Source organism: Python bivittatus, unplaced genomic scaffold, assembly GCF_059951505.1.
Source record: "Python bivittatus isolate LINGU-HERP-01145 unplaced genomic scaffold, Pbiv_v1 ctg000610_np1212, whole genome shotgun sequence".
Classification (NCBI taxonomy): domain Eukaryota; kingdom Metazoa; phylum Chordata; class Lepidosauria; order Squamata; family Pythonidae; genus Python; species Python bivittatus.
Genome location: NW_028277088.1, coordinates 1520957 through 1536093, shown reverse-complemented (window position 1 = coordinate 1536093; position 15137 = coordinate 1520957). Strand labels below are relative to the sequence as shown.

The window sequence follows — 15137 nt, the reverse complement described above, 5'->3', positions numbered from 1 at the left end:
ACAGAAGGGGGGATGGTGCGGGAAGCGTTTCAGAAGGGACCTTTCCTAGTTTTCCGGAGAGTCAAAGGAAAGGAGGAGAGAAATACTTTCTGTCTTACAAGATACTATTAACGTAACCTAACAATAAAGTTAGAGCTAGTACTCCTGGCTGTGCTTCTGGTCTGGACTCCCTCGCAGGGCTAACATCAATCTTGCAAGACTGAAAGTATTTCTCCCTTCCTTTCCTTTTACTCTCCAGCAAGCTAGGGAGGGTCCCTCTGAAACGCTTCCCACGCCCCTATTCCTTCTGTGGGCTGAGACATCTTTTACATGCCGGTTGTCCCATCTGCAGCTCTCACTCCTGTCTCCCAAGGTCATTTCTACATACCATTACAGCTCCAATGTAAGGCATTATGAAGCATCCTGTTCGGGGATGGGGTGTGTGTCAAAAAGTCAAGATTTTTTACTTTTTTGACCCCCTCTCCAATGCCATTACTCTTCTTTTAATGGCTGACTTCTGGCATGTGTCAAATCTTTCTCTCTCGAACTACCTGAAACAGAACAAAATCTTTACAAGGGCTTCCTTATGCCCTAAAAACGAAAACAGAAGTGGAGTAATTGGCGCTTACCTCATTTTCTTCTTCTCTGTTGTAATCCAGATGAAACCATGCAAGGGGAAAAAAAAACAGAGAAAGCATGAAAATGTAGAGGAAAAGCAAATGTTTGCTTTTCAGATTAAAAAGAAAACTTTCACCTGTGCTGAACAGTAACTAATTTGCAAAGAGAAAAGGCAGTAAACTAAATGACTTACACATTTCCAACATCGGTGGTACAAACTATTTCTCAGACCCTGTTATGTGTCACCCATAAAAAAACATTCTGGCATTTCTTTTCAGTAAATCATCGCCTATCACAATTTTCAAGGATGTGTAGTCATGTCAGGGTCCAGCAGCGCAGTACCTCTCTTTTTCTCAAAATATGTATTTTGAGTGTCTTCCTGTGTTACAATTCATCAGATATAAGAAATATGAATTGAGGCACAGGACCATGGATGCTAGCCACCTCCAAGGAGGAAGAGGTATTTAGTTCTGGAAATGTCATTTTCCAGAATTTTCACATTTAACATACATTTATAGGGTAAACCTTGTTACAGCAAATTACAGCACAATTCTTCAAATGTTTTCTCTTTATTCCCCATTCTATAATTCCAATGCAATCCAAAGAATTCAGCTTCTGGTTTTACTTTTTCTAACCATGAAAATAAGAAGAAAATAACCAGCAACTGTGTCTAACCATGAAAATAAGAAAAGCAAGACGTATGTTCCCATACGTAATTCAGAAGCTACCTGAATTAGACATCTCAGTTGTTTTCAAGTAGTGATATTTAAACGATTGACAGATACTACGCTGAAGAACCTTAAGCAAAATGTTTGCCTGGGATACAAGTCCTGGACTGAATTTACTCAGCTACAGAAAAGAGATCACGTTGTGTCTCTTGCAACGCTAGATGAGAAGGACAAAACCAGTTCTAGTTAGGAGTGGGATCCAACCCTCCATCCTGTGATAAGGCGAATGAGGAAGGTAGGCGCTTGTGGTGGGAGAAGCCCCCCGGTCCTTCCTTGACAGCCCTACCCAATTTTCCTCCAATTGGAAATCATTTCCTGTGGGGAATAAAGGTTCTCCACAGAGGACAAACTGGAGAATCCATTCTCCTTTGAATGGAACACAGTTTTCCATGCAGGACAAAGTATCAAGTTCTTGCCTCCCCTTCCATGGAGCACTTCAGCCACCCCATGACTCCCGCTGAAGAAAAAGGCTGGCTATCTAAAGCACAGCTATTCCTGCCAAAAAAGAAGAATCAATTGCAGCCCTTGAAAGGATCTTACAGGCTCCTGGGACTCTGTCATTGAGAAAAAAGGCAGGAGACCTCCATCACAACCACACCATCTTGAGGGAAAGCTGGCAGCGTCTTCTCCCCAGAATATGTGGGCGATGTTAGGGGAGAGACCTTGCTTGAGATCCCACAGATTCCCAGTCCTTGACGTAAGGGGTAGATGTTCTCCACGTGAGATTCTATTTTCACCCCATAAAAATATTTGAGGTAAATACAACAGTCTGCAAGCACATTTGCTGGCTATTGGTACTGCTTGAAAAAATGCACAGCCACACACTTAAAGCATCCTTTGGTTTGTGAAGGGATCATGCCCTGAACATAACACGCATAGCCGGTGTCGCCGTTGACTCTGTGGCTTGCAGCAATTGGCAAACCCCACTGCCTGGTGCTGCGAGGCACCAGTAAGATCCGGTACGATGGAACGTGCCCGATATCCATGTTTTGCTAAACTAGACAGAACTAGATCAGGATAAGGACAAATCTGATGAATAAATAAATAATAAATAAGAGAGCCACTGTCATTTTTGCAATAGAGAAGTGCTTTGCCAACTGTCTTGCTAATCATTTCTCACCATTTCACAAAGGTCACTGGGAAGGAGGGAGATGGGAGCAGAGGGCTGTAAAAAATATAGGTCTTCCCCTACTGCTCAATTTATGCTGACCACTCAAAAGATCAAACTTTCTTCTAGTGTGTTTCACCATCATTTGTGGAAAGAAAACACAGAGTCTGGGGCAGTGTTTCTCAACCGTGGCAACTTTAAGATGGGTGGACTTCAACTCCCAGAATTCCCCAGCCAGCATGGCTGGCTGGGGAATTCTGGGAGTTGAAGTCCACCCATCTTAAAGTTGCCACGGTTGAGAAACACTAGTCTACAGACTTGGCCACAGTCTTCAGTGTTGTTTTCCAGCTTCTGTGTAACCTGTGCCTTTTATATATTATACTTTGTATATTTTACGTTTGTATATTTTATACAAATATACTAAGCACGATGGCAAAACTTGATAAAAGGGAGCACGGACTGATTATAAAAATAATAAAGGTGGGATAAAAAATCTTAAAAAAAAAAAAGCGCTGGTGATGGAGGAAGGCAACCTCTCCGAGCAGATTATAAGGGAGAAACACTTCCCCAGACCCGAGTTACACAAATGAAAAGTGGTAAGCGCACGCAAGGCAAGCTGAAAATAGCTGTCAAATTAAATCGGTACTGCCAAGGGCTACTTGCTGTTGCGGACTGAGCCCTTACAAATCATGCACTGAAAATGACAGGGTGATCACTCTTCATTCAGCTCTGGCAGCATCACAGCTTCATGGGGTTTATTAAGCAAACTGTAAACCAGCGACAAGGCAGGCTGGTTGCAAATTTCTTTTGCTCACGGATACAAGGGGGAGGGATGAGAATTATGGAGATGTGTTGGACCTGCAAATCTTGCACATATTCAATTCACAAACTGTGTTTTCTTTCCTTCGCCGGTGCACAAGCTAGGGGCCTGCAGAAGATTCAAAAGGAGCCTTTGCACCGCATTGCCCTGAACAAGGTGTCCTCTTCCAAAACATTCCAACAGCTTGCGCTCCAGCAAGCCCAGGGTGGCTCTTCTAAAGGTTTTCCTGTTGCCTGGACACGTGCGCATCCACAACCCGTTCATTTCATGCAGACAATGAGAAAAGCTTTCAAAGCAATCACGTCGACTTTCCCGGAAGACACAGCTGCTTTCAAGCACCAAGAAGGTTCCCACTCATGTGCTTTATGAAGCGCTCCTTTCAAAGGCGTTGCATAACTCTACTGAAAACTGCCAGTTTGAAGAAGAAATACCGGCTAGGGAACATTGACAGCGGTAATACACAACTGTACTGGCTACCATCAAAATAACATAAAGGTTCTTCTGTAGCAATAAAGGGACTCCACGCTTAAGCTTTCCCAGTGATGGGTTCCTCACCTCTGGAAGAGTCTACCTCCATATATTTAGACTATCCCTCTCTCTATGGTATTTTTGAAGACCTGTGAAAACATGGCACTTCAGAGGGCATTTGGGGATGCTTGGAGATTCTACTGCCCAAAGGCCGACATATATGGCCTTCTTCTTGTCCTACTGATTTTCCACATTTTAATTTTATGTTCTTATTATATAAGCTCCTTATAGCCTTTAGAATTTACTTACCTGTTAAAGCAAACATAAGCCAAATAAATAAATAAATAACCAAATAACCTCTCCATAGTCCTACAACTTCTGAATTTTCTGCAACAAAAATACAACTGTGAGTGCCTTAAGATGATTGCTTCCTCCCATTCCAATGTTACAACTGAACACTATTGTAGAAAAGCCTGCATAACTAATCAATTTTATCTAGAACAGATAAATCATCCTGAGAATTAAAGAAATAAAAAAGATGCTGGACTTAAGAGGCACATGTTTCTAAACTGGCTCTTCAAAGAGCTGGCAAGATCTTAATGCAACATTCCACCCACAGGAACTAGGTGGGCTTCTTAGGAGTTTTGCTACATACAAGGGTATATTATACACACTCAAGAAATAGTAGTGCACAGTATTCAGATCCAAAGCGGGCAAGAGTGTTTTAGATGCAAATACTGCACACCCCAATAAGGAGATTACAACTGTGGTTATGCTAGCAAGTGCACACAATTCTTCTTCAGCCACATGTGGTGACAACAACATAATACTGACACGTGTACAACAGATGTCAATATACTTGCTCTGCACACAAAACCATTTCTTCACGTCAGACATTGGCTTAGAGATACCCATGTTTAAATTCAGGGAAAACAGAATTGTGCATATGACTCTTAGTGCCAACGCCGCCTAAAAAGAACTGAAGTTCCAGCTGGATTCCATGCTTCGTGGGACACCCAGCAGAAAACATGGGTGCTTTTCAAGTGCAGAGTTAAAACAATACCAACCATAAACTGCCTTCAAAGGTATTCTACTTGGGCTCAAGTATTTCAGGGGAACTTGCATTTCCTCCCAATAAGAAAGCAAGCTCCCAGGATCAATCTCTGACCCTTCCACACAGTGCTGAGAAAGATCCCAATCAGATATAGACAAGAGCATGATAGACCTGGGTCTGACTCTGTATAAAACAGGTTTCTCGGTTGGATCATCACAATCACCTGAAACATCCATACACATGGGAAGCTGATGGTGAAGCATTCAAAGAGTAGTGCACCCTTCATACCTGTGAGTCTGAGCAAACAAAGCCTGCACTGCAGTGTCTGCCAAATCCAAATTGGACATTTATTATAGCATTGGAAAAGGGGGGGGGAGCCCTACATTCTTGGTGAAGAATTATTTTGGTGTAATTAATGCTGTTGTTTTGCTCCCCCCCCCACTTCTTTTTTTTTCTGGTGCCTTCAAATCAGTCTTGACTTCTGGCAGCTGCTTGGACAAGTGCCTGCAGTTACCTTGGTGATACTCTCAGAAACGGTTTGCTCTGCCTGCTTCTTCCTAGGGTTGAGAGAGGGGGACTGGCCCAAAGCCACCCAGCTGGCTTTGCCCAAAAGGCAGGACTAGAACTCAGGTTTCCCAGGCTCTAGCCTGGTGCCTTTAATCTTGACATCAAACTGGCTCTAGACCCTGGTAGAAAATGGTGCTGTTTTATGTGCCAGTAATTCTGCTTACAGTGGATTCTTCTATTTCCAAAATAATTTACTTAAAACCGTTTTTTGTTGCTTTCCATTATTTTAATGTAGAGAGTTATTCCCTCTTCTAGGCATAAACGGATCTGCTATTCTTCCTTCCAATATACCTTAATATTCACAAACCAGATGCTTCATCTTCAAATATCACATAGATAAGACAATGTGTTTTTTTCATATAGGACACAATTAGATGGATATGCCAAAAAAGGAAGGAAAGCATCATTTTTAGCATGGCTGCTATTCTCAAAAAATGAAATAAAACTTGTACTTACAGTTGTACGAAAGGAAATTTTATCAAAATGTGAAGTTTTTGAAATTATGCATTACATTTACATCTCAACTTTGGGCTCTGCAAGAATTCTAAGTGATGCATAAGGGATTTCTAAGCTGTTGTCTGCCTCCCTGTTGACCAGCCCCAAACTTCCTCAGCTCCATCAACGGTGTGGTATTATGCAACTCCAGATATACCTCTGATACTTGAGTGTCATTTCAAGAAACTGGCAACTAAACTTAAATATCCTGGATTCTGGCAAGGCTTCCAGCAGGTAGTTATCCAACTAAAGAGGAGCCATAATGGAATCTGGATGAGAGGTCAATAATATTTCTCAACTAGTGCCACACCAGTGGCAAACCACGTTGCTCAGAAAAAAGCATGGATGTGTCTGTGAAGTCCCAAGTTGAGCTCAGGTAAACTTTGGAGTTCAGTTACAAGTTAGCTTTGATCACCAGAATGGGAAGGCTTCTCCAAACTGTTTAGCACCATAATTATCCAAACTTTCAAACTATGCAATTCAAGCATAATTAAATCCAGCTTTAAAACGAGCATTGCCATTACTCAGCTGCTGTTCGTTGCTGATGGGGAGTTTTTTTTAAAAAAGAAAAGAAAACGGTTTTCAAGTTTTCATCATGGATAAATAACTACTTGCTAACGTGCCCAAAGATAAACGACAGGCTTATCTGCTTCCAACATTTTTTGCAGGTGGTTATGTACCACAAGAGCAGAATGAAAGGCTGCCTTCACTTTCTGAGACCAAATCTCACTCCCTTTACACCATGAAGATCAGTAATAGAATTTCCAAGGAAAGACTTCCTTGCCTGTTCATTAGCAGGGTAACTCAATACTTAGCCATGCTGCTTGTGGACACTATCACTATCAAATAACTGGGCGAGAGATCTAATGAACAATACTGGACATCCATATACTTGAAGTAACCTTCCACATCCAGTGTTTTGATCTCAGTTCCCATAATCAGCAAAGAGTGAAAACAGATCTAAAACCCTGCTTAGTTTAAGCAACAAACTAGGATCTGAAATCAGGATCGCATTAAGAGGCGTCTACAGCCTATGCCTGGATCTCAAGCTTTTAAACTACAAACATGACTTTTCAAATTTCCTCCCCTGTTTTCTGTGACATAACCATTCAACCTTTTCACACATTGTCTTCACACTCCAAATCAACTTATCCGAACGGCTTGCAAACCCAAACGTCTGAAGAAGAAAGTTAATCCGGCTGAAGTGAAGAGACAAATTCATCAGCCTGCTACACTCCAGCCCATTCGGATTGCAGGGTTTCACTAACCAAGGGGAAGGGAAGCACCATGAAAATAATGCCAATTTTAGGCAAATGCCTTTATTCTACTTGGTAGGTTGGTACTGATGATCTCCAAATGAACTGAATGACAATTCCCATTATACTTAGCCAGTGTGAGAGGAACTGTAGTCTAACAGACCCAAAAGGGATCCGTGTTAAGAAGGCTGGGCTGATAAAACGGAACCACCAAGATCACAATTTTCAAACAATGTTTCTGTACTGGGGTGTATATGTGGTGAAGGGCCTTCAGTGAATGTAGGAACAAAAACGCAGACTATCAAAATGTGCTGTGTCAGCTGAAAGGAAAAAGGAACTTTTCTAGCTTTAGGGCCACCGAACCTCAACTCATTTTTGACTGCTCTCAGGATGTAACATGGACATAAAAAAAAAAAAAAAACCCACAACTGTCGATAAACCATACTTAAGACAAAAGGAAATGATTTACTTCCATCTGGAGCTGCTGAAGAAAGTCTCAGACTTGGGTAGCAAAGAATTCTAGATGGGATGGACCCTTTTTAAAAGAGCAAGGCAATCCTGGTGTAGCTCTTGAGTTCCCTGCTCAATTATGAAGTGGATTTTCCTCAGGATAGTTTCCGAAGGCCTCCCTAGGAAAGAAATAAAGCTTGTTCGGGAGAAGTATTTCCACCCTGCAATTCAGGGTCCGAGAAGCGGTGGAGATCACTGCTGTGAAGGGGAGGGGGGGTGCAAAGCAAAAGAAATATTAGGAATGGCTGAACTGCTCTTAACATCACCAGATTTACTCTGACTCAATGGGTGAACCAGAAGCCCCCCTCTGCTGATACCTATAGATAAAAAAGTAGCCTATAGAAATTTTCGAAGTTCATGGCCATCGGCGCTAAGAGGAGAAAACACTACTCCAGGTTCTAGTGATATCTACTAAGTCTAGACTTTATGCGAGCAACCGAAATAGTCTCCTTCTGTACCATAAAAGCCAGACCGTATATCTGTGTCAAGCACCAATCGCTGGTGAAGCCCAGAAATGTCCTCTTTCCAAAAGGCATTTCCGTCAGCTCGATGCGCCCACACTTCAGCAAAAGCTGAACTGTCACACCACCATGCTTTGAATTTAAAAAAAAAAACCCTTCAAGGAATGAAAAATATTACTCCTACTAAAAACATCAGCCCAGGTTCTGTTCTCCCTGATCCCTTCTCACTGAAAGAGTCTTCAAGAACGTTTTCTTCACCCTTTTTGGATATCTGCATCGCTTCCTAACTCTGATATTCCAAACCATCCTCAAACCAATTTCACTGGTAAAATTTCTTCCTGCAACAAATGCAATCCTTTTCAAGCTACTCATTTTCACATTTACCCCCTTACAGTTTTCTGTTAGGTATCTGTGGAAACATTTGCTGAAGGCTTTGGATCCTGGTGAACATGGGAAATACACCTTAGAGCAGAGTTTCTCAATCCTGGCAACTTTAAGATGGGTGGACCTCAACTCCCAGAATTCCCCAGCCAGCATGGCTGGCTGGGGAATTCTGGGAGTTGAAGTCCACACACCTTAGAGTCGGTAAGATTGAGAAACACTGATTAGAAGAGGAATTGACAAGTTACACAATCCAACAACATACAGTATCATTAATATACCTGTCCTTTAATATACTGTACATAAACAAATACTATTCATTTATATTACAAGTTTTCCAAAGGGAAGGTGATATAAATGTAAACTTGCTTATTTTGCACAGAACTGATAATCTGGCATACTGCATTCTAAAGCTGACATTTATATTTCTATAGAATTTGGGATGTCTGATATTGGTAATAAGAAAGACATTTATACATTCTCTGTGAGAATTCAGACTGTGGGCTTTAAATTTAAAATGTTTAAGGTTTTAAAAAAATGGTTTTCATTCCATTCCAGAGCCTGGTTTGTGAACTTTTGTTGAAATTCAAGGAAGAATTATTATTATTTTTAAAAGGTCTTAAACTAAATCTAAGGCCACGAGAAGGAAAATAGGGTACGCCAACTGACAGGCTCCGTTTCCTGAATCACTGGAGCCTTCTGTGCCCAGAAATTTTCTTTGACAAGTTTTTCAAATGTCTCAGCCGCTATGAGGAATACAGCCCACTTAAATAAAAGGCAAACAAACTATTTAGAATTTTCCTTAGGCGCAAATCACAAGAGGGCTGCTCTTCATTTGCAGAACGTTACCAGAAAACTGCCAGCAACAATTCTGTGAAACCCGGAAATGCTCAGATTATAGAATGGCAGCTAAAACGGACTGCCCAGAGCTGCAGAGGGTTTGTGAAATTGGGATTCCCTTTATCTAAACATGTCACCTGGCTTAAAAGGAAGCTTCTGAACCCCCGGGAAAGTCCCCTGAGTCCAGATGGGTCAGCGAGACAGATCTCTAAGGAAATGTAAAAAGATTGCCAGCTACCCTGCTGCTGTGCATCTGAGATGGTTGCTGTGGAGACAGCAAACAAAATTATTTGGTGAGGAAATGGTGCCCAAGAACCAACAATATAAGCAGGAGAGGCTGAATTGTTTCCAGGCAAAGAAGAATCGCAACAAAACATGGAATAGGTGGGAGATAAATGTTGATTAAAATACAGAATTCTAAGATCTGCAGTGCTCAGTTAAGTACGACTTGCAGTACATCCATTATAAACTACTATCCGAAAAGTTCTGATTTCTCTTATCCAGTTAAATATGTGGGGTATACCTTCTTCAAGCTTCTGAATAGCAACCTAGCTATCAAGATTATGCTAGTTCTCCATCACTTGAGCCAAATTACAAATGTTGCCTTTGATCCACAAAAGCCAGACCTAGCCTGGGCCAACCTATCATATAAAATAAGGCTGACCAAAAGCCTTTTCTCTTTCTCTTTAAAGGGCATCTTGCTACTATGCCTTTTATACAACATCTTCCAAAATCTTTGCCAAAGACAGCGAGTACGACAGAAGACCTATTACAGCTTTCTTGTTGGGACAAGCACTGAAAAGCATCTTCTTCAACAGTGCATTCTAATGATACCATGTTTAGCAATTAAGTTTTCATATCTCAACCTCCTTAGGACAGTGCTTTCCGTTGCCATGTTGCTACTCACCTTGATGTCTTGTGGATGAATGAGCCCAGAATCAGGACAGAAATATACATGCACGCAAATATGCACAGACCCAACCCTGTATTTTGGGTATGGATAAAAATAAACTGTTCAAAAGGCAAGCTCGGTCCTGTTACAGTTTCTCCCTGTCAACTGAATTCATCAACTAAATCTAACAATGAATTTAGTTTTAAATTACTTTCTTAATTTAGCTGGGAAAGATCAAATTATCAGTAAGGTTCCCCACCACCACTATATATATTAAGGCGGCATGAAAAATATATGCGTAGTTTTCACACCACAGCAGCAGTCTCCTGCCCTTTACCTCGACGCCCTAAGAGATGGTCATTAGACTCATTAATAAGGAAAAGATCATGAAAAAGGGCAGGTATAAAACAATTATTTTCGAGAGCCACAACACTCTCCCTGATGCACTATAATAACTATTAAATAAATGCACAAAGGACCCTACTCTGTTTAACTCTCTTCACCAAAGGGGTTTTGCAACTACCAAACCATTCGGATGTTTGGTAAAGTTACCAACAACGTGCACCACAGGGAAGGAAGAAAAAGACAGAGCTACAGAGGATAGGAAAATAAACAACACAAATCTGTCCACTGCTCTCACACCAGTGTACATTTCTAAATGCTGAAGTAGCAAAGACATGCTGTAACGGTGGAGCTTCCTAGCGAACAAAACTTAAATCCTGGCTCTTCCACCATTGGATTCTTTCTCTCTCTCTCCGGCCTGCAGTGTTATCAGTCTCTGAACAATCCTCTTACCGTTAATCTAGCCAGGGCTGGATGTAAGCTCACCATACAAGGATCACGTAGCTACAGAGCTCCGAGCCTCCGGTAGCCAAGCAAGCTTTGTGTCCCCGGTGTCTGTAGTATGAGATATCTGGCCATGGAATGTCACAGCCTCCAGCGGTCCCTAGTTGGGAGCTGACGACAACGCAGCGCATAAAAGACAACTCCGCTGTGTGTATAACCAGGCCAGCTTCTGCTGGGATGTGCCCTTATGCCACAACTGGAGAAAAGGAAAACCATTTGGGCCAAGCTCCAGATATCGCTTTGACCCACAAAAGCTTATCAGGAAGAGTGAGAGGGCATCCTGGGTGCTCTTACAAAATGGCTGCCATGGTGCAAATGGCCAGTCAGAAAATTGCTATTTATCAGAAGGCAAGCTGGTAACTTGCCCCCTCCACCTTTAATTCCAGAGACAGCCTCTACTACCTTCATTTATTCTGGGTTAACACAAGCCTGCGCTTGCACAATACGTTAACCTGGGTGGGTTAACTGAACCAACCCTTTACTTGCTTAACTTAGCTGTTGGGGTTCGTGAAATGCACTGGGCCAAATATTAACCAACCACATGTCTGCCCTCTGTGCTTGGTGAGCCCCGCCTGGTGATAAAACGGGAATAAAAACTGCCAAATCTAATGACAAAGGAGGATTGAATGAATAACATTCCAGTGCTAAAAATAAACTTGGATATACAGTATGGTTATATAATAACCACATATATTGCTTCTTCAGTTACAATATTTTTCATAACCAACCCAAACAAAACAATCTCATTTTCATTTGCTCTGGAGCACATTTTGCACTTAATAGCACCAGCACTCTCACAGTAATTGAACTGTTTGTCCTGTTCCTACCTGCCTTCCAAAATGAAACCCTTAAATGCAGTTAATCTCGTCAATTTAAAAAATACTGGATTTAATCGCAGACTACGTTCGTCTCTCATCCGTCATTTAAAACTGCTTTTCTCAGCAATAATCCCAAGGAGAAAATAAAAGCCTGCACTACAGCCAGGACTGATTTGTCAGTTTTCAGCTAAAAAGATTAAGACAACTAGCCAATTCTGTATCTGCAAAGGATTCCTTTACGCTTAACATTCCAAGCTGCTGCATTTCTAGGGTTCCACCTGCCCACATTCATCAGAGAAAATTAATAAGCGTTACATCTCCTTTCCCATTCCAAGAAAACTTGAAGATATCAGTCTGTAACTAATAATTTGCCTGTTAACTGTAACTACCTGTAATAATTAACTATACACTAATAGTTTGCCCCATTTCAGGTCCCTATTTGGAGGAAGCCATCTTCTCTAGCAAGCAAAACACACCCCACAGTCATAATGGTTTATTTTCAAATTGCTCTATGCCCTTTTCCTCTTTTATTTTGACATTCAGCTCTCCTTTCCAAGTGGCTGAAGGAACATACATATTAAACATTTTATGGCACTTTGAGATAGGCCAAAAGCGAAGTACTGCTCAAGATAAAATTCAGATAGCTACTTAAATTCAAGCAGAACTATGTCAAACCACGTCTTCTCCCATTTCACCTAGGCAGAAAGATACAATATCTGTTTTTACAGAATGGTGGACATAATATAGATATGATCCTTGAAAACACACGGCAGAAGCCGCCCAGAATATAAAACATTTTAGAGGATATATCTTTGCAAGACACAATTCACAACTTTGGATAAGTTTAACCAGTCCATCCTTACAAAGGAATCACTGAGGAGGAATGTGTTTTTCAGTATAAATAAAAGGCAAAATTAGTTTCTTACCAATCTATTAAAAAGACTAACTTTTAAAATAAAGCAGTGAGAAAAAGCTGTGGGGTTAGTGACTTCCTGCAAATAAGTCTACCCAAAATAATTCTTGAGCGTACCCTGTTTCTACTACTGCTAAGAAAAGGCATCTGTAGGGGGAAAAATGCTGAATTTACATTAGCAAAACAGAAGCTGAATTCATTTTTTGTAGTATTAATTTCAGGAATTGCATAAGGCACAATTTTGCTTAAGCATCCTAAAAAAGAAGACACCAGAGTGCTCTGCAAAAACAAAGGTTTACCCTATCGCCTTTGTCCAGAATTTTACCTTTCTACCTCTTCAGACCCATCCATATTCTTTGGAAAGATACACCAGTTGTCTGTCCCTTTCCACCTCAGAGGTGACTGCATGTCAGCGATGCTGGAGGTATTAGCTTTATGATGTCCACTGGGATCCTTCAACATGAATGCTGTGCTATAAAAATAAAACAGTATTCAAGACAAATGGTCGAGGGTTAAATGTTCAGGTGAGAAAGGGGAGTCAAGGAGGGGCTGAGCCACTGAATCAATTTTGCCTGAAGAAACTGGAAACATCAGACCAGTTCTGCTCTTGGTTGCATTAATGCGCTGAACCCAAATCACTATTGAGAGGATAGGAGCGCATTTTTTAATCTCAGGAAGTGCGGGTGCTTTTTTCCTCTAAAGAAAAGTCCCCCAAATCTGCAACTAACTCTACCCCTTATACAGGCACATATCAAAGTCAAATTTCTGAATGTGATTGTGACAATGCCTTGAGACAATACAAAGCATCCCTCTGAATAGTAAAAATAGAAGAATACTGGGGACAAGCCACTCTGGAGAATACAAAAACATTAGCTACTCCTTTGGATACTGAACGATTTCACATGGGGAGAATTAACACGCGGGGGAGAATAAATTCTCATCTTTATCTGTTATTCTGATGAAGAGTAATTGATGCTTCAATGCGCTATAAGACATCCAACTTGGCTACAAAGAGTAATACGGCCTACTCAGGGGTGGCACTCAAAAATTCTCCCAAAATTTCTTTGCTTTTCTATAGCTAATTTTTAGGTGGTAGATCAGATAAATTTATGTAATTACTACAGTTCCAGGTTGGTCCTTCTGCTTTATTTATGACCTGGTTTCTACAACCTTCCATCTTTTCTGCTTTAAATTTAGCACACACTACTCTGTAGGCCCTTGTGAGACACAATGTGCTATGTGCCCAAGCAAATTATTTTAGACGTATAGGTGCTATAAATTTTACACTTTCCTTATTTGTTTGTACTCTCAGACTAAAGACCAATAGATGTTAATTGTTTTTAACACAGGTAAAAGGTAGGACCCTACATATACAAAAGTAGTTACCAGAGAAAAATTCTTAATGGTTCATAGAAAAGCCCAAGCACCTCCAGGAAGATATCCTCCCTAGTGAATAAGTTGGGCTCGAATTCTTATAAAACAATGGTAGCCCTTTGTCCTCTTCCACTTCTGTCTCACTCTGAGAAGAAACTTTTTAAGCAGCTGCCGAGCCAACTGTTCTTACAGACAGAATTCCCAAACATGTTCTGGGCTTGCTCCCTCAAACTTATTCTCCAAGAGAGCTGTGCAGAGATCTGGATTTAAGGGGAAAATGTGAGTTGGGGAAAAATTCATCGTTTTTCCAGAATCACGGATCAGTCAAATGAGCCTAGAAAAAGATGCAGCTGCTTTAAAACATTCCCCACAGGTGCTGTGCATGTGCTCCCACATGCTCTGAATCACATGTTGCCCTTTGAATCCAGATCGATGCCCAGCTTACTATCCAAGTTACTTGCAGCCTAAACACAGCAACTTCTGTTTATGGTTTCCTTTTCGGCTAGTCACCTAAGGGTGACTTTTTACCCCAAAAGGTAACTAACCAAACCCTATCAACCCCTCTGATCTGTTCCGAGCAGAGAAGCCGAATCCAATAGGAAACCCGTCTCAGCCGTTTGGAGTTTGGAATCAGGGGACGATGTTATTCCTTCCGAGAGCGAGAGCAAGAGGGGGGGCTAATAAAGCAGCACCCTCTGCCCCAGAAGGTCCCCCAAACAGACTGAACTGCTTCCAAATCCAGTAAAGAAAACGGCTGAGGGGGCAAGAGTCTCCCCGTCTCCAGGCTGGCCTCCGAAGGCCAGGACCAGCTGCCTCAAGCGCTGCGAAGGGAAACAAGGCCCTATAAAAGGAAAGCAAACAAATGAAGCCCCTCGCTCTTCCGAAAAGCCCCCAATCTGACCCCCTAAAAGAGGGAAGCTGGCGGCCCCATTCACATGGGGCAACATGGAAGCTGGGAAGGGGGAAGGGAGAGAAGGGGAAGGGCACGTCCTCTGGCGGAAGAGCTCTA

General features: G+C 41.6%; 1 protein-coding gene across 7 annotated transcripts in view; it reads right to left on the bottom strand.

Annotated features, from left to right (window-relative positions):
• The window catches only part of SETD2 (SET domain containing 2, histone lysine methyltransferase), a 67662-nt gene that overhangs the window by 51566 nt on the left and 959 nt on the right, over positions 1–15137 (bottom strand). For 6 of the 7 annotated variants that reach the window (XR_456348.3, XR_015797830.1, XR_015797829.1 and 3 more), the window contains exons 2-3: positions 13080–13226; positions 609–624 (exon numbers count right to left, since the gene is read on the bottom strand). Coding sequence is in view for 4 of the 7 variants with exons in the window: in XM_088150619.1 (XP_088006745.1) it covers positions 609–624; positions 13080–13226 (163 nt within the window). In the remaining 3 variants the exon portion in view is untranslated. The remainder of the gene's footprint in view (positions 1–608; positions 625–13079; positions 13227–15137) is intronic. The other variant, XM_088150618.1, reaches the window with a different exon arrangement.